Source organism: Notechis scutatus, chromosome 1 (genome assembly GCF_049901735.1).
Source record: "Notechis scutatus isolate UNSWTSFEM ecotype Mainland chromosome 1, rNotScu1.2, whole genome shotgun sequence".
NCBI classification, from domain to species: Eukaryota; Metazoa; Chordata; class Lepidosauria; order Squamata; family Elapidae; genus Notechis; species Notechis scutatus.
In genome coordinates, this window is record NC_142009.1 from 126827334 (window position 1) to 126852367 (window position 25034).

Sequence of the window (25034 nt, forward strand, 5' to 3'; positions counted from 1 at the left end):
ACTTCTCCAAATATCAGGATGATGTGCATTATAAATGGTATAAAGAACCAGAATGAAGATCTATCCCATCAACTGTACATAATCATAAGAACACCTGTATATGTTTTGTAACAGTGTAATCCACACACAAAGGCAGGAGTTTTTAAAGGGAGAACACAAAGTTGTAATAAACCTTTTTGAACATCTTTAAAATGTCTAATTTCTGATTGGCTTAGTTACTGAAGAGGTAATTCTCTCATTGTTCCAGCTCATGCAACAAATCTGATGAAACGTTAAGTGCAATGATTTAGAAAATCGCAAGAGGTATCAGATTAGAAAACAGAATGTCAGTTCTAACAACTGGCATCCACATGTGCACATATTAATTATGCATTCAGCAATGAAGTTCTCATATTCTCGAGTTTCGTTACAGTGAAGCAATTTTTTGAGTTCCAAAGTGATTAGTATGATTGCTACTTTTCAATCCACTAAATACTACAGCGCATAGCTCAAAACATGTACAAGATATTGAACTGCATGAGAAAAGAGGATTTGTTCCTTTAGCAAAACTAAAATGAGCCTGCATTATTAAAGCTATTTTATTTTTGTATTAATCTGATTTTTCCAGCATTCTGTATGTTAGCTTTGTGAACATAAAAATAAATAAAATGATTTATTTTGTTCAGACAGCAACTCATCGAGCATTTCATTCAAAGGCTACACAGGGTCTGCAACCTTAAACACTCAAAGAGCCATTTGGACCAGGGGGGAAAACACAAAACACCGGGAGCCACAAAATCTGGGTGGGCATGGCCAACTCGATATCACTCACTCCCACCCAGTCACGTGCCCCCTAGCCACGCCTATCCAGCCACAAAACCCTCCCTCTCTGTCTCTCTCCCTCTCTTCCGCTCTCCCGCTCTCTGTATCTATCTCTCCACTCTCTGTATCTGTCTCCCCTTCTCTCTCCCTCCCCTCCCTATCTTCCCCTCTCTCCTCCCACTCCCTCTCTGCATCTCTCCCCCTTTCCCCCTCTCTGTACCTCTCTGTATCTCTGTATCTGCCTCTCTCCCTATCTTCCCCTCTCCTCCCTCGCTCTGTATCTCCCTCCCTCTCCTCTCCCTCGTGTACCTCTCTGTCTCTCTGTCCCTCTTTATCTCTCCCCCTCTCCCTATCTTCCCCTCTCTCCCTCTCTGTGTGTATCTCTCTGTATGTCTCTCCATCTCTCTCTATATCCCGTGTGTGTGTGTGTGTGTGTGTGTGTGTGCGCGCGCGTGCGCGTGTGAAAGCTGCAGCTGGACCAAGCCAGCAAGCTCTCCTTGGGGCTCTTCACTGCTCCTTTTATTTCTTCTTTTTAGAAATCTGGGCTGGCTGAGGAATGAGTGCCAGCCATGGCGGAGGCTTCCCTTCGGACGACCCTCCTCCTCCTCCTTCCCCTCTCGCGAACCCCTGGCCAGCTGTGACTGGGAGGGTGCACACGCGCAGGGAGATCCTCCTCAAGCAAGCGCCAAAGCACAGCAAAGGTGCGTGCGAGGCTGGCGGCCACTCACTTGAGGGTCTCCCCATGTGTGCGCACCCTCCCAACCCCACTCAGCTGGCCAGGGAGTCGCAAAAGGAGGGAGAGGAGGATGGACTCCCAGGTTGGGTGTGCGAGGTTCGGCAGGACCAACTCCCTTTCCCGTTGCCCTGAATCTCTTAAAGACATGGTTGGGCACTGCGGGCCCATCTCCTTTTCCAGCATCCCCTCCTCCAGGATCCCATTCCCACCCCACCAGCCCTCATGTTAGCAAGGTCGCAGATGGGTCGGACCAGTGTCTCAGGACGTAGAGCAGGTTGCGCATCTCCCCAAGCAACCAAGGCACACCCAGCACCAACAAGGCCCGGAAGAAGCTCCAGCAAAAGTGAGGTGCCAAAAAAATCAGCCCTGGCCGCTTCTCCATCCCCCACTGTTGCCCTTACCTTTTCAGGCCAGGTGAGGGAGGAGAGGGTGAGGGGCAGGGGCAGCCAGTGATGGGACAGGAGCCGTAGCAGAGGGCCCAAAGAGCCACATGCGGCTCTGGAGCTGTGGGTTGCTGACACCCCTGTATACTTTTAGAACAGCAGTAGACATTTGGCACAATATATAAATAAGCTGATTTCTGCACCAATGTTTTCAGTTTCATTTAGAACCAACTGTATCTGGCTGAACATCATAAGCAGAGGTCTGCAGAAATTGTTGCATTTATACTTAAAAGCTTCATATATAGTTCAATCCTTCTTGCTTTATTAGACCTCTGAGCATACTGTGCATTTGCGTTGTTGTTGTTTTTAGTCCTTACACTTTTATTTAAAACTTCTTTACTAAGCATTGAAGGAAACTCACCTAGTGCTGTCAAATGTGCTGATCCAATAGCTATTCCTAATAGCTAAAAAGCACTTAACATTTATTAGGGTTAATCTATTGTGGGACCTCCCCCTCCCCCCCCAAAAAAGACTTTCCTGTTGGTGGCTTCTTCTCTATGGTGAATATCATTTCACCAAAAGTATAATTGGCCACTACTTTGTTGCTTTTCTAAAAGGCCCCAAAGATGTAGTTTCGTCAGTAGACCTGGGAACCACAAATGGGAATAGAACTGATCAAGTGGTTGATTTAATTGTGTTGCTGCTACCATGAGGGGAGGGGGAGGGAGAGATGGTGTGGACTTTTAATGCTGTAAACCAGCTGGAGTGACTTGTATATAAGTTGGGTGGCAATATATTTTTTTAATAAATACAGTACATAAATAAGCAATAAGCAATTTCCTAAAGTGATCAGAAAAGGAAAAGTGCAAAGTTAGGGTCCTTTCCAGGTTGAGCGAGACAGCTATTCTCTCATCTCTGAGAGCTCTCAACCCACAAGAGACCACTATCTTGCGGTTTCCTCACAAAGAGCAACTGTCTCGAGCACTTGTGGAAATCTCAAGTCCACTCCTTGTCCAGGAAGGAATTATTAAGGAGCAGGTCTATTCACCAGGTCTTTATTCTGCAGTGTTCGTCAGTTCCACTTTGCATGGAGCCATCATCCATCTGCCATTACTTCCCTGGAAGTCAGCATACCATGGATTTGTGCAGTGGTGGTATTCCGCCAGTTCACACTGGATCGGGCGAACCAGTAGCAAGAATTTGGTGTGGATCGCCAAACCAGTAGTAAGTTCTGGCTGGCCACGCCCGACTCGGTTGCCCTCCCGCCCGATGCTCGCTCACCCCACATGACTGTTATTTGCCTAAAGTATTTCTTTCTTTTTTCCCCCCTCCCAACAATCAGCTGTACATAGATCAGCTGGGCTGGGATTTCCCCTTGCTGAGGCCCAGGAAGGCAAAAAAATGGCTCAACCCCCCCCCCTCCCCAGAAGCTCTTCTGAGGCCAGGAAACTCCCAAAACGGAGCATGGAGGGGTGTTGCGTGCCCCTCCCATGCTGTTTTTTTTCTTCCTGAGCCTCAGGGGAGCTTTAGGGGAGCAAAAATGCCCCCCCTCAGAGGCTCTTCTGAGGCCAGGAAGTTCCCAAAATGGAGCATGGAGGGGTGCTGTGTGCCCCTCCCATGCTCTGTTTTTTTTCTTCCTGAGCCTCAGAGGAGCTTTAGAGGAACAAAAACGTCCCCCAGAGGCTCCTCTAAGGCCCGGAAGGCTCCAAAAATGGGTGGGGGCTGCAAAAAAGCAAAAAAAAAAAAAGAGTCACGCCCATCCAGTCACATGGCCACGCCCACCAAGCCACGCCTACAGAACCAGTAGTAAAAAAATTTGAATCCCGCCACTAGATTTATGCCATGTGAATCTTCCATTGTGATCCCAATTTTATCAAGTAGCCAATTCAAATTATTTTTTAAACTATTTTTTAAAATGTGTATTTGTAAAAATGTAAGTCTTTGCATTTAAAATAGAACGTGTATAGTTAAGTTTTGGTTCACTCTGAACTATTTTTACAATTTACAACTCCGACTATAAAAGCACTCTTGGGAGGATCTATTTAGATATCTCTTGAAAATCAGCATCTGTTTCTCATCAAACACAGAAAATTAACAAATTGAAACTCTTAATGAGCATGGTGTTTGTCAGCCCTAAGTTGCTTCCATTATATTGATGGAAGTTAAGAGGAGGCATCTGTCCAGTTAGGCTTCAAACACATTTTGCTTTTGTCAAAACTGACAAAACTATACCACATGCCCATAACAAGCCCAGCCAAAGACAATATTCTCAGAGCCCACTTCATTAAACTTCCCCATTGTCAACATAGATACCTCTGAACATTACAGAACTAAGATAATAAAAAGCCTAAACACGATTATTACATGCAAAATGTGTAGAGAAGACCTACTGCCACAGGTTGGTATAGCAGCAACACAGAATTAGGAACAAAGCAACTTTCCTGGCACTATGCTTTGAGAGGTGGAAATGGGGATGGTATTCTTTTCAGTGGCTTTCCTTTCTTCTCCAGCTTCTCTATTAATTCACACACACACACACACACACACACACACATTTTTTTCATTCTCTTCCACCCCACTAAGGCAACTTGCAATTTTCATCAACTGCAAGAAAACCCTGGCCTGCTACGGTCTCTGGTTTTCCCATCCATGGTTCCCTCTTTCCTGCCATACTATCCATTCCTCTTTTTCTCAACTGCAATTCCCCAACCTTGGTCCCTCAATGCCACCACACAACTCACTGATGTTTCTTACCCATCTTTGCTTTGATTAATCAACATCCCCACCCACAGACTTTTCTAGCACCTGCCTGGTCTTCCATGACATTGTCAACAATGTGCTTGCTTTCTCCTGCTGTATATAGCTGGATTAGCAATTCCCTGCTGTTTCTCCCTACTCCACCTTTCCTGGGTTGCAGGACATACATACTTCACATTAAAGGCCTGCTTTGTAGAAACCTACCAGTTTCCCTCATTAATGCATCTCTGGAGCACAACACATACACATAAATGTAAAAAGCTAAACAAAGGTCAGGACCTTGGCTTCAAGCATTTGAGGTTACTGTCAAGGTAACTGCTTCTATCTTTTTTCTTTTTGTAGGAATGAGAAAGAAATGTTGGGACATGCTGGCAGCATGGTGGTATAGGTGCCAAAAATTGGAACAGAAGATACATTTGAAAAACAACATCTAACAGAAAGACAAAAAGTGTGCTTTAATAAAAGCAAGCCAGCCAGTGACACATTCCCTGGAAGCAATAGATATCCTATCTAAATCATTTGGTTATTAAACAAGGTTTATACAGAAAATAAATCTATGTGTTCTGTCTTCCTACATCTGGCCTTTTCAACATTACGATTCTGTGACTGGGCAAATTTTAGTTTATTTCTAAGATTTATATCCTGTCGCAATGCAAATATTACAGGCAATGTATCAAAAATATAATAACAACAATAACAAAATGGAAAAGAATTCAGAATAAAATCATAACACAAAACCAAGATCACCTCTCACAACAATATCAACTAACATTTCACATTTGGCATGGATTTTACTTCAGCCTCTTTAACCTCCAGATCTTAGCAAATCTGATGTCCATGAAAGCAATGTCATTCTTGCCTAGGTTGTTCAAAAAGAGAACTACCGTATATACTCGAGTATAAGCTGAGTTTTTCAGCCCAGTTTTGTGCTGAAACCCCCCTCGGCTTATACCGAGTCAGATTCCCTCTGAAAAAAATGGTGTGGAGCTCCGGAGCTGGGCAGGCGCTTCCCTGCTTCCGTGTTTCCTTTACAACTTTTAAGCATGGGGTAATCGAAGCAGAAAAGTTCTTGCATGAGGATATATTGTTTTTTCTTTTTTTAATTGTTTTTAGGGGGGGGGAAAGACCCACCACCATGTGAGAATGCTGACACGAAATCTATCCGCCCAAAAATAAGTGTGTGTGTGGGGGGATTTTTAACAGAGGGAAGATGTAGGGAGAAGGCAAAAGCAACGGAAGATCCTTCTGGGGAAACTGAGGGGGAGACTCACCCTTGGTCCAGATGAGCCCCTTCCCCGCCCCTAAGGAAGCAGAGGCAGCCAGCAAGGGCAGGCAAGCCCCACTTCACGGACTCCGTCCGTCCTCGCTCCCACCACCCACCCACCCAAAGCCACGAGATCAAGCGCAGCCAGAATCGCTCCCCTCGGGGCAGCAACAACGCCCGGTGTTTTCTGAGACAAGAAGCTGCATGCGCAATGAAAGCGCCTGGCTTCAGGCTCTAGGCTCAGAAACAACGCGAGCCGAGGTCGCTTGGCTCAGCTCAGCTCTCAGCCCCAGCTGCTTTCAGTCCGCCGGGAGGAGGGGAGGAGGTGGTGCGGCTGCACGCGTTGTTTTCTGAGCTTGGGCTCATAAAACAACGCGAGCCGAGTCGCTTGGCCCGCCAGCTTCGTTCCTCCTCCTCCTCCCGAGCGGACTGAAACCAGCTGGGGCTGAGGAAATGAAGCTGAGCGGAGCCGGCGAAAGCCTCGGCTCGCGTTGTTTTATGAGCCCGCGAGCCTAGAGCTCAGAAAACAACGCGAGCCGCCGCCACCACCTCCTCCCCTCCTCCCGAGCGGACTGAAAGCAGCTGGGGCTGAGGAAACGGTTGAGCGAAGCCGGGCGACCTCGGCTCGCGTTGTTTTCTGAGCCTAGAGCCTAGAGCCAGGGCGCTTCATTGCACGGCAGAGCTTCTTGTCTCGGGAAACACCGGGCGTCGTTGCTGCCCCGAGGGGAGGGTGATTCTGGGCTGCGCGATTGGGGGACTTCGTGGCTTTGGGTGGGTGGGTGGGTGGGAGCCAGGATGTTGACTTTAAGCGCTGCCGACCAAGTGTTTCACAAATACCAGTGGGACCTCCGTCCACCACCACCCTCCCTCTTTTGCCTCCTTACTTCTGATCAATCAGGTTTTCCCAGTATTTGCTCACAGCTGCGTGCTAGGCGTTGAACGTGGGGGATTTCTGATTCCCCTTACACGCGCGTGATATGCCGCTGGGCGTTTTCTTCCGCCCCACGGGCAGAGAACACTGACTTTCATGATAGTGAGATCATTTCCCAATTACTGATTCACTAACTCAAAGAAGAAGATGTTGATGACAGTGGGAGGCAGGGGTCACTTCCTTCACGAAAAAGCAAGAGCCGTTTATGATCTTCTTCTCCTCGTAATAGTCAAGCCCCTTCCAGCGCGATCCGCCCCGCCGCTTAGACCTTGCAAATGCAAAACCCGGATTTTGCATTTGCAAGGTACAAAGCTGCAGCGGCAGATCGCGCGTGCTGGAAAGGGCTTGACTGTATTACGGGAGAGAGAGAGAGAGAGATCATAAGAACGGGCTCTTGCTTTTTTCTTGCAAGGGAGAGAGTGACTCCTGCCTCCCACTGTCATCATCATCTTCTTTTGGGTTAGTGAATCAATTAAACCTTTTCATGATAGTGATATCGTTTCCAAATTTCCTTTAAATCAGGGGAAGAAATCACAAAAACCTTTGGACTGAGAATAAGCCTGTTCCTACGATGCCATTTTTTGTTCACTGCAGTGTGAAAAGTGTGAAAAACACACTTCTTTTCTTCATCTTCTTGTTCCCTATTTACTGGTCTCTTTCAAAGAGGAAATTGTGAACATCAAACTTATTCTCAACTGTCCTAGTGAAAGTTTTTATTGGTATCTATTTTTATTTTTGAAATTTACCAGTAGCTGCTGCATTTCCCACCCTCGGCTTATACTCGAGTCAATAAGTTTTCCCAGTTTTTGTGGTAAAATTAGGTGCCTCGGCTTATATTCGGGTCAACTTATACTCGAGTATATACGGTAATAGCCAGAAGAATGCCTGCCTCTGTGCACCCTTCATTGGACCTGCTGATAGGAAGAGACTTTCAGGAGACAATCTTTATTTTCATCCAAGTTACACAGGCAGAATTTGCAATGGTCTCCCCAATATGTAAACCCCAAGCAATACAGAGCTTTGTAAACAGTAACCAGCCCTTTCAATTGCATTCAGAAATAAAATGACTAATCCATATATTCCAATAACGATGGTTGTATATGAAGATATTATGATTAGCCAGTAAATGCAATATCAGGGGTTTTCAATTCAATGTATAGAATGTGAAGGATGTGTGTTTGTGTTTATTTTCATAGTTATAATGAACACTTAAGGTGGTATTTAATTTTGTTGTACAAGGTGCAATGACAATAAAGTAAGGTAAGGTAAGGTAAGGTAAGGTAAGGTAAGGTAAGGTAAGGTAAGGTAAAGGAAAGGAAAGGAAAGGAAAGGAAAGGAAAGGAAAGGAAAGGAAAGGAAAGGAAAGGAAAGGAAAGGAAAGGAAAGGAAACAGAAGTTTCTGGGTGGCCTTCAAAGCAGTCCCACAGAGCAAATAGCAGTATAAGTTCATGCATACAGTAGAACCAAGAGAAAAGAATGCCAACTAGTAGTCAGACGTCATGGTCAATATAAATACGAGACAATTGAGCGCAAACTTTTCACTGCTAAACGAGACAGTTATGTTAGTTTTGCCCCATTAAGGCCTTTCTTGCTACAGTTGTTAAGTGAATCACGGCAATTGTTAATAACACAGCTATTATGTGAATCTGGCTTCCCGCTGACTTTGCTTGTCAGAAGGTTGCGTGACCATGAGATACTGCAATGCTCATAAATACTTGCCAGTGCCAAGTTTTGATCACATGAATATTCAGATGCTGCAACATTTTTTCCAGTGCTGTTATAACTTCAAATGGTCACTAACTGAATGGTTAAGTCAAAGACTACCTGTAATTCAAACACCAAGTGACATTTTGAACATCTTCAGTGTGTCCCATTCAAGATAAGATCAAAACTGGCACACCAATGAGAACTGAGCAATGTCTTTCTTGACCATTACTTCCACATATTTTTCCAGCAAGAGATCTGAGTCCAGAAGGATCCCCTAATGGAAAGTTGATATAAAAGCTAGATGTAAATCACAGTTGGCACTATGGGTCTTGCAAAACCACTTGGGATTCATTCAACCTTGAGCCTCTTCAAATTTGGCACTGCCAGCTGAATTATTCCAATTTATTTTATTAAATGTATTGGTTGCTCATCTTATCACAGGGTTATCTCTGGGCAGCTTACAATAATTGAGATTGATGGGTGAGGAATGGTGAGCCCTCACTGTAGAATGCTACAAGGCTTGGATGAGGTCCAGTAGCCCTGTTGTTATTTATTATCTACACAGTGTATGAAACCATTGAAAGAAGTCATCCATCCGTTTGGGGTGATGGGGTCTATACGTCTCCATTCCAGGCTGAGATGAAATCTTCATAACAATTTTAGACTCTTTGATATAACTGCATAAGACAAATGACAAATCTAAAACTGAATCTGAGCAATGGGAAGGTATTGTTCAAATTGAAATCATCTGGGTTTGAATAGGGCTATGTTATTTCTGCATCGGGTTCTTCTAGATAACTGCCCCTGCTTGATCAACATCTGGAATCATAACATAGGAAAGGGGCACTTCAACAATGACACAACCAAGTTGCAAGTACTGCATTGGTTGCTGATGTGTTTTTGGGCACAACTCAAAGTTCTAATGTTAGCACACATGGCTTGCTCTTTCTCTCCCTTTCCCGCTTTCTCAAATGCAAAATAAATTTCTCCCACAGGTTGGTATCAAACACAGAATTAGAACACAACTTTCCTGGTATGCTTTGAGAGGTGGAAATGGGATGGTATTCCACTTTCAGAAAATTCACACACACACACACACACATTTTTCATTCTCTTCCACCCCACTAAGCAGCAATGAAGAAAACCCTGCCCAGAGTCAGGTTCCCTCTTTCCTGCCATACTATCCATTCCTCTTTTTCTCAACTGCAATTCCCCAACCTTGGTCCATCAATGCCACCACACAACTCACTGATGTTTCTTACCCATCTTTGCTTTGATTAATCAACATCCCCACCCACAGACTTTTCTAGCACCTGCCTGGTCTTCCATGACATTGTCAACAATGTGCTTGCTTTCTCCTGCTGTATATAGCTGCATTAGCAATTCCCTGCTGTTTCTCCCTACTCCACCTTTCCTGGGTTGCAGGACATACATACTTCACATTAAAGTAGAAACCTACCAGTTTCCCTCATTAATGCATCTCTGGAGCACAACATGTACACATAAATGTAAAAAGCTAAACAAAGGTCAGGACCTTGGCTTCAAGCATTTGAGGTTACTGTCAAGGTAACTGCTTCTATCTTTTTTCTTTTTGTAGGAATGAGAAAGAAATGTAGGGACATGCTGGCAGCATGGTGGTATAGGTGCCAAAAATTGGAACAGAAGATACATTTGAAAAACAACATCTAACAGAAAGACAAAAAGTGTGCTTTAATAAAAGCAAGCCAGCCAGTGACACATTCCCTGGAAGCAATAGATATCCTATCTAAATCATTTGGTTATTAAACAGGGTTTATACAGAAAATAAATCTATGTGTTCTGTCTTCCTACATCTGGCCTTTTCAACATTACGATTCTGTGACTGGGCAAATTTTAGTTTATTTCTAAGATTTATATCCTGTCGCAATGCAAATATTATAAGCAATGTATCAAAAATATAATAACAACAATAACAAAATGGAAAAGAATTCAGAATAAAACTATAACACAAAACCAAGATCACCTCTCACAACAATATCAACTAACATTTCACATTTGGCATGGATTTTACTTCAGCCTCTTTAACCTCCAGATCTTAGCAAATCTGATGTCCATGAAAGCAATGTTATTCTTGCCTAGGTTGTTCTAAAAGAGAACTAACAGTCAGAATGCCTGCCTCTGTGCACCCTTCATTGGACCTCCTGATAGGAAGAGACTTTCAGGAGACAATCTTTATTTTCATCCAAGTTACACAAGCAGAATTTGCAACTGTCTCCACAATACGTAAACCCCAAGCAATACAGAGCTTTTTAAACAATAACCAGCCCTTTCAATTGCACTCAGAAATAAAATGACTAATCCATATATTCCAATAACGATGGTTGTATATGAAGATATTATGATTAGCCAGTAAATGCAATATCAGGGGTTTTCAATTCAATGTATAGAATGTGAAGGATGTGTGTTTGTGTTTATTTTCATAGTTATAATGAACACTTAAGGTGGTATTTAATTTTGTTGTACAAGGTGCAATGACAATAAAGTAAGGTAAGGTAAGGTAAGGTAAGGTAAGGTAAGGTAAGGTAAGGTAAGGTAAAGGAAAGGAAAGGAAAGGAAAGGAAAGGAAAGGAAAGGAAAGGAAAGGAAAGGAAAGGAAAGGAAAGGAAAGGAAAGGAAACAGAAGTTTCTGGGTGGCCTTCAAAGCAGTCCCACAGAGCAAATAGCAGTATAAGTTCATGCATACAGTAGAACCAAGAGAAAAGAATGCCAACTAGTAGTCAGACGTCATGGTCAATATAAATACGAGACAATTGAGCGCAAACTTTTCACTGCTAAACGAGACAGTTATGTTAGTTTTGCCCCATTAAGGCCTTTCTTGCTACAGTTGTTAAGTGAATCACGGCAATTGTTAATAACACAGCTATTATGTGAATCTGGCTTCCCCGTTGACTTTGCTTGTCAGAAGGTTGCGTGACCATGAGATACTGCAATGCTCATAAATACTTGCCAGTGCCAAGTTTTGATCACATGAATATTCAGATGCTGCAACATTTTTTCCAGTGCTGTTATAACTTCAAATGGTCACTAACTGAATGGTTGTTAAGTCAAAGACTACCTGTAATTCAAACACCAAGTGACATTTTGAACATCTTCAGTGTGTCCCATTCAAGATAAGATCAAAACTGGCACACCAATTAGAACTGAGCAATGTCTTTCTTGACCATTACTTCCACATATTTTTCCAGCAAGAGATCTGAGTCCAGAAGGATCCCCTAATGGAAAGTTGATGTAAAAGCTAAATGTAAATCACAGTTGGCACTATGGGTCTTGCAAAACCACTTGGGATTCATTCAACCTTGAGCCTCTTCAAATTTGGCACTGCCAGCTGGATTATTCCAATTTATTTTATTAAATGTATTGGTTGCTCATCTTATCACAGGGTTATCTCTGGGCAGCTTACAATAATTGAGATTGATGGGTGAGGAATGGTGAGCCCTCACTGTAGAATGCTACAAGGCTTGGATGAGGTCCAGTAGCCCTGTTGTTATTTATTATCTACACAGTGTATGAAACCATTGAAAGAAGTCATCCATCCGTTTGGGGTGATGGGGTCTATACGTCTCCATTCCAGGCTGAGATGAAATCTTCATAACAATTTTAGACTCTTTGATATAACTGCATAAGACAAATGACAAATCTAAAACTGAATCTGAGCAATGGGAAGGTATTGTTCAAATTGAAATCATCTGGGTTTGAATAGGGCTATGTTATTTCTGCACGGGGTTCTTCTAGATAACTGCCCCTGCTTGATCAACATCTGGAATCATAACATAGGAAAGGGGCACTTCAACAATGACACAACCAAGTTGCAAGTACTGCATTGGTTGCTGATGTGTTTTTGGGCACAACTCAAAGTTCTAATGTTAGCACACATGGCTTGCTCTTTCTCTCCCTTTTCCCGTTTTCTCAAAACAAAATAAATTTCTCCTCGGTTTAGTATCAAAAGGAACACCTTTGGTCCTTCCACCAGAAAAGGAGCAGATGAAAGCCCAGAGTCAGGTGATTGTTCATCATCGTGGAATAGCTTGTCTACAAAGATCCAGGTGGCTCCTTCATTTTTAGGAAGACAGGGGATATGGTTTTATTTCTCAGGCTTAAACAACTGGACATAAACAACTGTTTATTGCAGGGGTCTCCAACCTTGGCAACTTTAAGACTTGTGGACTTCAACTCCCAGCTGAGGAACTCTGAGAGTTGAAGTCCACAAGTCTTAAAGTTGCCAAGGTTGGAGACCCCTGGTTTATTGGGCTGCCCTTTGGACCTTTAGACTAGGACATCCTTTCAGAGATATTTCTTTACCTGAACAGAGAAACCAAATGATCACTAGTAGGTTAAAAAAAAAGGGGGGGGGGGAGTGATTCCTGCTACTATCCCTACTGACTTTCCTTATGGGAACTTGGCAGGGAGCATCAGAAACCTTCCTCCCCTACAACTGTCTTTCTTCATCCCTCCCGCCCTTCTACCATTCCTTCCTCCCTTTTCCTCTCCTTCCTTCCATTCTTTTCCTCCCCCTTCCTTCCTACCTATCTTCCTACAAAACTCAGACTTAACCTATAAACATTTTTATGGTATCTTGAAATGAAGCTCATAATTCACCATCTAACCCAGTGGTCCCCAAACTTTTTCAGTCCACCGTCCCCTTGGTGCTACAAACTCATCCTCAATGCCTCCCACCCAGGGGCAGGATTCAAATTTCTGTTGGCGTGGCCTAATTTGAGGGTGTGGTTTGCTGGTAATGTGACTGGGTGGGTGTGGCTTGCTGGTCACATGACTGGGTGGTCGTGGCTTGCTGGTCACGTTACTGGTGGCATGGCTTGCTGGCCACATGATTGGGTGGGCATGGTTTGGTGACTGGCAAACCAAATACAAGTGGTCCTCACTTAATGACGGTTGCTTAGCAAGTGTTCTAATTTATGACTGGCCTCCCCAGAACTACTTGACCTGTTTTTGGAGTTTTGACAGCCATGCACACACATATACTCCCTTCCAACCCTGCTGGAGCAGGTCATTGGACTAGAATCGGCAAAGCATCTCTGATTAGATTCTAGTAGTGAATAAAATGTAATCAGAGATGCTTTGCCGATTCTTGTTGATTTGTTTTATTTGTATTTCTTCATTTTATGTTGCTGAATTGCACTGACATATGTGTCCCTTCTTGTGCACAGCCCAGAAGTTTTGTGATTCTTTGCAGCAAAAATTACCGACCTCTGGCTTTGCTCTACTTTTCAAATGTGCCAGCACTGCCGTGTTCTAGGTGCCGGCCCCGCAGCTCCACCCCATTGAGCCAGCTGCACTGGAGGGTCCTGCCCAAGCAAGTCCGAGCGGAGCGGTGCACCAAATCAATGGGGTGAGCCTGGGAGACGGAAAGAGAGAGAGAGAAAAGAAAGAGAGAAAGAGAGAAGGAAGAAAAGAAAGAGAAAAGGGAAAGAAAAAGAGACAAAGAAAGGGGGGGATGGAGGGGGGAGGGGGAGAGAGGGAGAGAGACAGGCCTAATGCATCAGATTGAAATGAGGCCTAGTTTAGAGGCCCTTTTCCACATTGAAACATCTTTGCCAGCCTCTTTACCAGCACATTAAAACATCTTTGGCTTCTATTAATTAAAGATTTTGTGGACAAAACACGGCCAAGACTATCTGGAAGCTCTCACATTTTGTTGAGGCTTTAAACAGGATCCATTGGACCAGATCTCCATCCCAAAAAGTTACTTTTCCCCAATGTATTACAGTGCCAATTCTGAAGAAGGCAAAACCAAAATGTATTGGTAAATTACGAGAACACACACACACACACACACACACACACACACACCCTTCTAACCCTGCTGGAGCAGGTGATTAGACTAGAATAAATATCTCATTATCTTTCTCCTCCCTCCCTCCCTCCTTCTTTATTTCTTTTTCTTTCTGTCCCTTTCTTCCATTCCCCCCCCTCTTTCTTTGTCCCTTTTTCTTTATTTCTTTTTCTTTCTGTCCCTTTCTTCCATCCCCACTTCTTTGTCCCTTTTTCTTTCTTTCCCTTTTCTCTTTCTCTTCTTCCTTCTCTCTTCCTCTCTCTCTCTCTCTTCCTCTCTTTCCCTCTCTCAGGCTCACTCCATTGACTTCGTGCACCGCTCCGTTCGGACTTGCTTGGGCAGGTGCCTCCAGTGCAAGGGGATCAATGGGGTAGACCTGCAGGGCCTCGCCCCGAATGCGGCGGCGGCAGGATGTTTGAAAGGGGGGGGGGGGGGGGGGGGGGGGGGGGGGGGGGGGGGGGGGGGGGGGGGGGGGGGGGGGGGGGGGGGGGGGGGGGGGGGGGGGGGGGGGGGGGGGGGGGGGGGGGGGGGGGGGGGGGGGGGGGGGGGGGGGGGGGGGGGGGGGGGGGGGGGGGGGGGGGGGGGGGGGGGGGGGGGGGGGGGGGGGGGGGGGGGGGGGGGGGGGGGGGGGGGGGGGGGGGGGAGGGGGGGGGGGGGGGGGGGGGGGGGGGGGGGGGGGGGGGGGGGGGGGGGGGGGGGGGGGGGGGGAGGGGGGGGGGGGGGGGGGGGGGGGGGGGGGGGGGGGGGGGGGGGGGGGGGGGGGGGGGGGGGGGGGGGGGGGGGGGGGGGGGGGGGGGGGGGGGGGGGGGGGGGGGGGGGGGGGGGGGGGGGGGGGGGGGGGGGGGGGGGGGGGGGGGGGGGGGGGGGGGGGGGGGGGGGGGGGGGGGGGGGGGGGGGGGGGGGGGGGGGGGGGGGGGGGGGGGGGGGGGGGGGGGGGGGGGGGGGGGGGGGGGGGGGGAGGGGGGGGGGGAGAAAAGGAGAGCAAAGCCACCCTGGCTTTGCTCTCCTTTCCCAACACTGTGTTCGGGGCAAGGCCCCGCAGGATTACTCCATTGAGCTCCTTGCACCAGAGCGTGCAAGTCAATGGGGTGATCCCATGGGGCCTCACCTCGAATACGGCAGTGGCGGGATTTTTTCTCACCCTTGAATTGTGCTCTGCCGCTCACCTCCAGCGCCCCCCTGCCGCCTCTTAGCGCCCCCTGCCGGCCTCCTTGCCTCTCAGCAACCCCCTAAGGCATCCCACTGCCCCCCAGGGGGCGGTACCGCCCACTTTGGGAACCACTGATCTAACCCAATTTCAATTTCTGCAGGGCTGCAACTTTAAAGCAAAATCCTTTATAGATCTGTTCAGAAATGCTGCCAAGTTCAAAGAGGCTATCTACCAGAAGAGTATGGTACTGTACATAGGATTACAGACAAAATCAACTGATTTACAGAAGCCACAAAAACATGAATGTAGCATTTTTAAAAAATCTTCATCTGGCAAATCTGTTAGTTAGAGGTATTCTAAGTCTAGAACTTCTAATATTGCTTAAGCTATCCAGAATTAAGAGTATTTTTCGATTCTCTATTCACTGCGCCAGTTCTGGGACTTGATGTACAGTGATTATCCCTGATGAGCTTAGTTAATGGACAGCTGATACCATTATTTTTCGGCACTGCTCTTGCTTTTAATTGGCATCTGTCTTCCCCTCATTCAAAATCGACAGCAGACTCAACAACATTCATGGAGGAAATGTTCCAAAAGGACAGGAGATGGGCAGTGATTACATTTGGTAAGTTTCGTTAAATGGAAGACTGCCAAAAAAGACTAGGCACCAAATTGCCTATGAATGATTGTAGCAGATTGGAGTGCTATGGCGACAACATAAGCACAATTCAAGTCCTTACTTATACTGAAATGAGATGCATCCATAATGGTGAGGCCCTCAGGCAACTACACGTCCCTGATGAGAAATAAAAAATACAATGATCTATAATTAATCTAATAGCCCTGACTTAGAATCACATTAGACCCAGAGATAATAGTGTTTAACAAGATTCAGAAGTTAATTTCTGAAATACAACACACTATTTATTTAGCCATTCATCTCACACATTCGTGATCTGGGCAGCATACATCCTTAAAAACCGTACACAATAAAGAGTCCCAAATAAACAACTAAAATTAAAACCATTAAAAACCAATGAAAATAGTTAAAATTTTAGTTTGCAAGGAAGCATCATCCATACAATAACTAACAATATAACCCAGCTAACAGCTCCAAACTGCCCCTGGATCCCCAGGCCCAATGACAAAACCATGTCTTAAGAGGCTTCCAAAGCGCCAGTAGGTCAAGGTCAGTTTAATCTCAGAGTGGTTGCTGGTGCAGAAAATGTTCTTCTCCTGGGTCCTATCAGATGACATTCCCTAGTCCTGAGGGGAGCCATAAAATGCCTCTCCTGATGGCTCTGATGAGACAAGTAGATGTAACCAAGGAAAGAAAGCCCTCAACTTGGCTTCATACTATGTAGGGCTTTATAGGTCATTGCCAGCATCTTGAATTAAATCTAGAAGAAAACTCGCAACCGATGCAGCTTATGGAACAGTGGTGTAATATGCACTAATCATGGAGTGCAAAACTTAACTGTCCGCACTATTGCATTTTCTATCAGCTGCAGCTTCCAGGTACTCTTCAGGGCAGCCCCATGTACAGCGTGTTACAGTAATCCATTCTGGAAGTGACCAGGACTTGAGTGACTAAAACTAGAGCAGAGGTCTCCACACTTGGCAACTTTAAGACTTGTGGACTTTGCCAGTTCGGGCTTCTTCGGCAATGGACCGAAATCCGCGATCGTGTGCGGTTTTGATCCATGCTTGCCGATGGAGCACCCCGATCCTTTGGATTTGGGGCTGAAGCCACCCTGCAGAGGTGGCGAAGAGGGGGGAGACCACCAGCTGAGTCGAGGGGAGCCACATCTCTCCTCCTTGGCTTGGCATTACTCCCTTTCCTGAAGGCAGTTGCAGCGGTGGTCAGAAATGGCCACCTCAAAGAGGAACCCGACCGGACAAGAATGAGCAGGAGGGAAGACAAAGGGAGAGAGCTTGACAGACCAGGCTAAGCTGAGATAACATCTATGCAAGGTACCCTGGAACTAAAATTATTAAGAGCGTTATTCCTAAAAAAAGATTTTTAAAGCGGCAGAGAACAGGGGAAAAGGAAAAAAGATTTTTTTTTCTTTCTCACATTGATAGCTGCAATTGGCTTTGAAAGTTAAAAAAAAAAAAAGAGACTCAACTAAGAAATTTGTGTTGATTTACTTTGACACTAACAGGTAATCCTAAACTGAAATTAAATTTTGTCAAAGGGAAAATAAAGATTTTTTGGACATTCTAAAGCCCTCAAAAGGAAGAAAGTGGAGAGAAAAAGAAAGGATGGACTTGGAAATAACAGAGAGTATCACCTGGAAATAAAAAGAATTAACTGCGAAACTTTAAAAAGATTTCCAAAAGATATACTGTAACTGAAACTTTGCTACGATATAACAGAACCCCCCGGAAAGGAAAAGTGGAAGAAAGAAACAAGAAGAAAGAGCTTTGGATTACTTGGTGATTTTTGGAATTTTGGGTGTTGGATTTTCAGTGGTTTGAATTAAAATCAATCAGGTGGTTGTTTTAAAAGTGTTTAAAATGGCAGTACTCCTTGAGGAATTAAAAATGGAACTTAAAAAATGAAAGAAGAGTCGCAAGAGGGAAGAGGATCCTTTGGCTTCGCACTTCAATTTTTAGAAATGGAGATTTTAAACTATGAAAAACAACAAGAAATGCTTGAAGAACAAGAAGGGTTGGATAAAGAAGAAACCATCTTTAACGACCAAACAATGCAATGTGGGGTAAAATGGAAAAAGGAGTTAAAAATTTAAGCCTTGGGGAAACAACTAAAAAAATAGTTTGAAAAGTAAATATAACAGTAGGAAGAAGCAGAAGAGAGGATTACAGAAGGGAGAATCAGAGAGACAAGGGGACAAAAAGGGTGGAGAGAAAAAAGAGGGGAAAGATAAAAAGGAAAATAAGTTATAAGGGACAGAAACAGGAAATAAAGAAACAGGGGAAACATACAAGGATTAAAGGTATTAGCCTAATTAAAAGACCTAGAGATAATGGTTAAAAATATATTTGAATATTTCTCTGACTTTGAAAGCCTGCTCTAATGAAACATATAGGGACAAAGTGTGATTGTTCAGTGATGAATTAAAATAACACATTAAGCTATAGTTTGTACTCAGAAACCACAGGAAACAAAAACTGAAAATAATACATGAAATCAAAACAATTGGAACCCTTGGGGAAAAGTTGTGTTATTGTTTTTTAGCAAAGAAATTGCTCTTCAGAGATTTGAACTGACTAAAACATTTTTGGTAGGACAGTTTCCAAATGAAGGTTTTTCTAGGCTAATTTTTGCATTATTGATGGATCAGTAACTATTAGCAGCTGCCTTTTTTGTTGTTATTATTTATTTTCATATGTTGCTTGGGAATTTCTCACTCGGGGAATATGGATGGATTAGACATGCTGAGCCTGATCCAGCCTTGAGTTGTCTAATTATTTGCAGATAATAATTACCTGAGCAATGCAATGTTGATTGATTTCATATGGTTAGGAAACTATATTGCAAAAGTCCAAGCAAAGTAGATTATCAAGTACTTCAAGGCTTTAAATTAACTATTGTCAAAAACTCCTTATCAGGCTGGAACTTGCAAAGCCCCTGTTTGGCTGGAACTTGCAAGGAAAATTCAAAACTATCAACAAATTTAGCAACTGAAGTACCAGCATTCATGTACACTGCTCTACTATTTGTCAGTTAAAATAGATATAAAATTAAGGGAAAGAGGCCAGAGCGGTTCATTGATGAACAGCAAATTGCAGCAATGTCATTTACATTGCCTAACCAAACTCTCCAAAAAGATTCTTTAAAAAACTGGCAGCAACAAAATCAAAGAGCAGCTACCTGGAGAAAAATCAAATTTCACTAACGTCTGCATTTCCCGCCACCCTGTTTATTCTTCCTCCTTCCTTATCTACTTTGTCAGTAACGAAAACACAGAGCATTAGCTCCTCCAACTGACTATTCAGGACATTGTCTTCCTCCTTCAATATAACTAAGGTACTCTGAACAGCATTAGAAATATTTGAATCCGTACTGAACTCTGTGTGCATGTAATGAAAAATTTGTATACAAATCTGAAAAACTAAGATGCCAGTACAATTTAAAGAAGAGCCAACCTGAAGAAAAAAACAAATACACTTCAAGAAAGATAAGTAGTAATATCACACAATTCACTTTCATTTTTGCTTATACTGCACCTTATCCTTTAATTTCCTATAAAAGGGGGAGGGATTAAAAATTGTCCCATTTAAATTATTATTTTTTAAATAATTTCTTCCCTCTAGTTAAAAACAGGGTATTCCTTCCTTCCATCTTCTTTCTTTTTCTTCCTTTTCTTTTTTCTTTTCATTTCTTTCTCTCTCTCACACACACACACACTCAGACTCTGTATGTGTGTGAAAATTATAAATTATAAATGTTCAATATAATAAATTTATATAAAACAGAAAAAAGAGAAAAAGGAATGAAAACATAGTTATGCCTTCTACTGTTCTTTCTATAAATAATTGTCTTATTCTTTTCCTCATCCTCCTTGTCCATTTTTCATCCCTAAATCCTGAAATCATCAATTCAATTTTTCTTCTTTCAATAAAAAGTCCACATAAGATTTCCACACTTTTTTTTTAATGTCTCGTTTTTCTCTGACCAGACTGATCAGCTTCTCCATTTCTGAAAGTTCAGTTAGTTTTATAATTTGATCTTCCACTGCAGGAATTTCATTGCTTTTCCAACTTTTTGCACACAATAATCTTACCACAGTTATACAATATTAATTTCCCATATTTATTTTCTAATTCCGTTTCCATAATGCCCAATAGGAATAGGGCTGATTGTATCTCACAATTATGCTCAAAAATAACAGAACAGAAATCACTGAATCTATATGCCATATTTTGGCCATAATATGCTCATGGTATTATATATAGTACACAGTCCCATCACAACTCAACACTCAGGGAAGTGTCTAGGTCAATCAGAATCTCAATTTCACTATGTCAGTAAATATGATTACAGAGTCCCCAATATACAACTGTTCGTTTGGTGACTATTTAAAGTTACAGCACTGAAAAAAGTGGCTGTTTTTTATACATACAACTGTTGTAGCATCCCCATTGTCAAATGATCAAAATTCAGATGGTTGGCAACTTATATTTTTTTCAGAAGTGGTTTTCCATTGTGTTCCTTTAAAGGGCTGAAAGAGAGTGACTGGGAAACAGAAAAAGAATGTAGTCTAACAATTGCAGTATGGATGATGCAGCAAATTCATAATTGATTAAAAAAAACTATCAGATCAAAATGAAGAGGAGCCCAACAACAGCAATTATTTTTGCACCCTCATATATACATTTTCTAAGAGTTTTAAAACTAAAATCAATTTTGGAGTTATTCAAACATACAGTACTTACAATATCATATCCCAAGTTAGCATACTGAAGAAACTTTTCAACTAATGAAGGAGATAGCTGATTAAATCTATAACGGAAGAGGTCCATTTCTTGTTGGATAAACCATCTTTTAAGCTCCTCCCTATATTAAAACAATGAATGCATTATGAAATACAGTTGATTTAGGCACATATAATAAATCAGAGTTTCTCTAGAGCCTTAATTTCAATGAGATAGGAAAAAAGCTTATTCACTACATTTAACTTTCTATTTTTACAGCTAATTGGAACAAAATACAGTTTATAAGTCCTATAAGACAAGGGTCCCCAACCACCGGTCCGCGGACCGGTACCGGTCCGCGGAACAGGTCCTACCGGGCCGCTGGCTTGCTGGGCCGCCATCTTTTTGATGAAAAAGTGCTTCCGGTTAGCTTTTCCGGGTAGAAAGCTCACCGGGCACGCTTTCATCAAAAAATGGTGGCGCCCAGCTGATGCCGGGACTGGCGCGGCGCCAGCTGATGCCGGTACCGGGCCGCGGTGTAAAAATGGTTGGGGACCCCTGCTATAAGACAATAGTGAGCTGTATACTGATATTTTATGAATAAGCATATAATTTTAAAATGATTATTTTGTTCAACCATGCAAGAAATAGTACAAAAGCAGAATGTATTTAGCAAAGCAGAATTCAAACGTTTATTTATACTGTTTGGCCCTGATGCACTCTCTAAGAGACCATTAGGTATTAATTCTTCTACTATGAAAATGGCAATCTACTATTAACATTTTTAAAAATTCAAAAATAAATTGGACAACACCCAATAAATTTGAATTATAGAATTGAAATATTCTATATTACCCAAACAATACCTTCAGGCTTTGTGGAATATTCAATATGTATCTTATCATCAAAAATAGAGAAGGAATTGTTAATTTTTTGTTAAATTATATGCCTCAAATGTCAAATCTTTCAAACTATGAAACCTTTGAATATATTATACTTGGACAATTGACCCATGTTATCATGTACTCATAGAAGTTCATTTTTACAGTATCTCAGTCTATAAAGACCACCTTTTGTATGAACTCTGTACTTTCAGACAAGCAAGACTGGACCATATGCTTCTGTATAATCTAGGTTCAATTTTTTGTTTAAAATAAAATCACAATATAGAGAAATTGAATAAATTATGTAATCTCTCATTTCTGTGTGCATATAATATTACACATATTCTTTACGTATGTAGAGAAGCATTTATATATTATACTATGGCTTGATTTATACTATCTATATAAATAAATTGGAAAATTGATGTATTGCTATATAAATGTATTTCTATCTATATAGAAATACAGTAGATATAATTTGGGTATTGAGATGTTTCACTTTATTAAACTGATGTCTAATTTAGAGATGTTCATTTTTTTCCTATTTCCTTGGGTTATTTTTCCTCTTTCCATTCTGTTCAGATAATTTAATTTTTTCTCCATCTTGATAACTCAAAATTTCTTTTTAAAGTAGTTTATATAATACCAATATAATTATATCATATTAAACAAATTATTTTTAAAATCAATTGTAATATTTTTACATTTAATAAAAAATACTGTGTGAAATAATACATAGAAAAAACTTTTTAACATAGTAGCATTTTGTTTAAATGTACATATTGAATATGCCAAACATATAGCCAGGAATAGTGTTCTCTTTTGTTCATAGACAAAAAAATTAAAAACAAATAATTGTGATATCAAAGTACAATATCAAATAGTTATTATTAAAAATAGTGACAATTTAAAATTTTGCCTCATGGTGGCAGTGCTGAACTACTAAAATCTCTAACAGACAATCAGCTTTGGCTTTCCTACCACCATACTATCACATACATTGTAAAATTATGCGGTTGTGGTTTCAACTTGTTGTGAACCATCTTAAAATTAAGATACCACATGATACAAAAAGGCTATTTGAAAAATTAAACATTAATTATAAGCATCTGAAGAATCCTAAAGGCAACATGCTTATTAAAATGTTGCCAAAACTCCTGATAGAAAAGCCAGGAGTCTTCTGATAACTTGTTTGTAGAACTATAACGATTTTCTCAATTTGAACTATCCAACTTTTGAGCCATAACTTTCCCCAATATAGGTTTAAATGCAGATTCTATTAACTGCTTCCCAGAGAGAGAGAAAAAATAAATCCTGAAATTGTGCTTATTTGCCTGTGAAAATTGTTTTAAGATGCTCATTGAAGTATGAATGCATATACAGGTAGTCCTCAAATTACAACCATTTGTTTAATGATCATTCAAAGTAACCGAATAGTGACTTATGACCCCTTTTCACACTTACAGCCGTTGTAGCATCCCCATGGTCACATGATCAAAAATGGACACTTGACAACTGACTCATATTTATGATGGTTGCAGTGTCCCTGGATCATGACCTTTTTGCAGCCTTCTAACAAGCAAAGTCAATGAGGGAAGCCAGTTTCACTTAACAACCGTGTTACTAACTTAACAGCAGTGAACAACTGTGGGAAGAAAAGTCATAAAATGGAACAAAACTCACTTAACAACTGTCTTACTTAACATAAAAGTTGGGCTCAATTATAGTCATAAGTCGAGGAATATGTGTACTTAAAGAGCATGTGGGATTATCTCCTGGACAATTAAATATTACTTAAAGAGTTTTTTTTTTTCTTTTGACAAAGGAAAACCACTTCCCCTAACCACAATAAATTATTTCAATTTTTTTCAGAAACCATGAATTATGACAGCATCAACCTAAGAGGCATTATATTTAAGGAAGACCACATCTACAGCCAAAGTGCTGAATGTTACTTATAAGGCTGTATACAGCATATACGGCTTTATTATGACAGCCAACCACCTTTAACTTCTGCTGGGCCCATTCAATCCAAGGTGGTTTGCACACTCCAGATTTCTTTGATTAAGCAATGCCATCTGTCAGGATCCTGGAATGAGGTTCTCCCTGTGATCTGAGTAGCTCTGACCCTACTGGTATTTTAGTTTCAGTTTTAGTCGTTTTTAATGATATTTTAATCTGTGTAGTTTTAATGTTTTAATTATTTTCAGTTGTTTTATAACTTGTAAGGTGCCCAGAATCACCTTCTAGGGAAGATGGATGACATAAAAATTTAATAAATAAATAAATAAAAAAAAATGGATGATCTTAAAGACCTGGCTTTTCACCCAGATTTTGAGGTAGGTAGGTGAAGCTCCTTCTGAATAGTGTATATCTTTATTTCTGCCCAATTTTGGCACATTCCTTTGTCTTACTGATATGTTTTTTTCCTGTGTTTTTAATTTGTGAATCACCCAGAATTGCTGGGATTCTGGCCATGCAACACAGTATTTTAATATTATCTACAAATAAAACACTTTCTTCCTCCTGCCATATCCACCTACAGAGATTTTTCCAGCCATTTTGGAAACCACAACTCCAAAATATATACAATATCAAATACATCTGAAAATCATAATACATTATAGATTTTAACATCTGGACCTTATAATAACTAGACAAATTGTACCTACGATTGGCAATAGGCAAGGCGCAGTATAAAATGAGAAATATGGTCTTTTCTTCTTGCATTATACTCATCTTCAGTCAGAGCCTAGTTAGAAAAGAATAGAGCAGTAAAACAAAACCTGCATCACACCCACCATAGCATATTATATATTAGTGAATGGTAATATCACCAGGTAAATAGAAGACAAACTCAAATAATTACAATTTTCCTCTTCCCTCATATATTTCCAATCTCCTGCAACTTCCTCCCTTCAAAGCTTTCTTAGAGAATCAAGGTACAAAACAATTCAAGTTGTATTTTATTAATTGCAACTGGGGGAAAAATTTATAAGACACTTTTGTCTAATTTGGGCCAACTACATCAACCACCATAGATACAACACACAAATATTGTCCTATTTGTCTATCACCTGAACTCTCTGGAAAAGTATTTTGGGTAGTTCAGACGTCTACCAAGCAAGGAGGGTAGGATGTAATGGATGAAGGGAAAAGGAAAGCATAATCCTAATCTACTTTTTTTGTTCTATAATCTTGTATACTAC

General features: G+C 41.9%; 1 protein-coding gene across 2 annotated transcripts in view; it reads right to left on the reverse strand.

Annotated features, from left to right (window-relative positions):
- Positions 1-25034, reverse strand: part of PRIM2 (DNA primase subunit 2) — a 99304-nt gene that overhangs the window by 71656 nt on the left and 2614 nt on the right. For both annotated transcript variants that reach the window (XM_087945399.1, XM_026665234.2), the window contains exons 4-5: positions 24498-24577; positions 20963-21083 (exon numbers count right to left, since the gene is read on the reverse strand). In XM_087945399.1, the coding sequence (XP_087801525.1) occupies positions 20963-21083; positions 24498-24577 (201 nt within the window). The remainder of the gene's footprint in view (positions 1-20962; positions 21084-24497; positions 24578-25034) is intronic.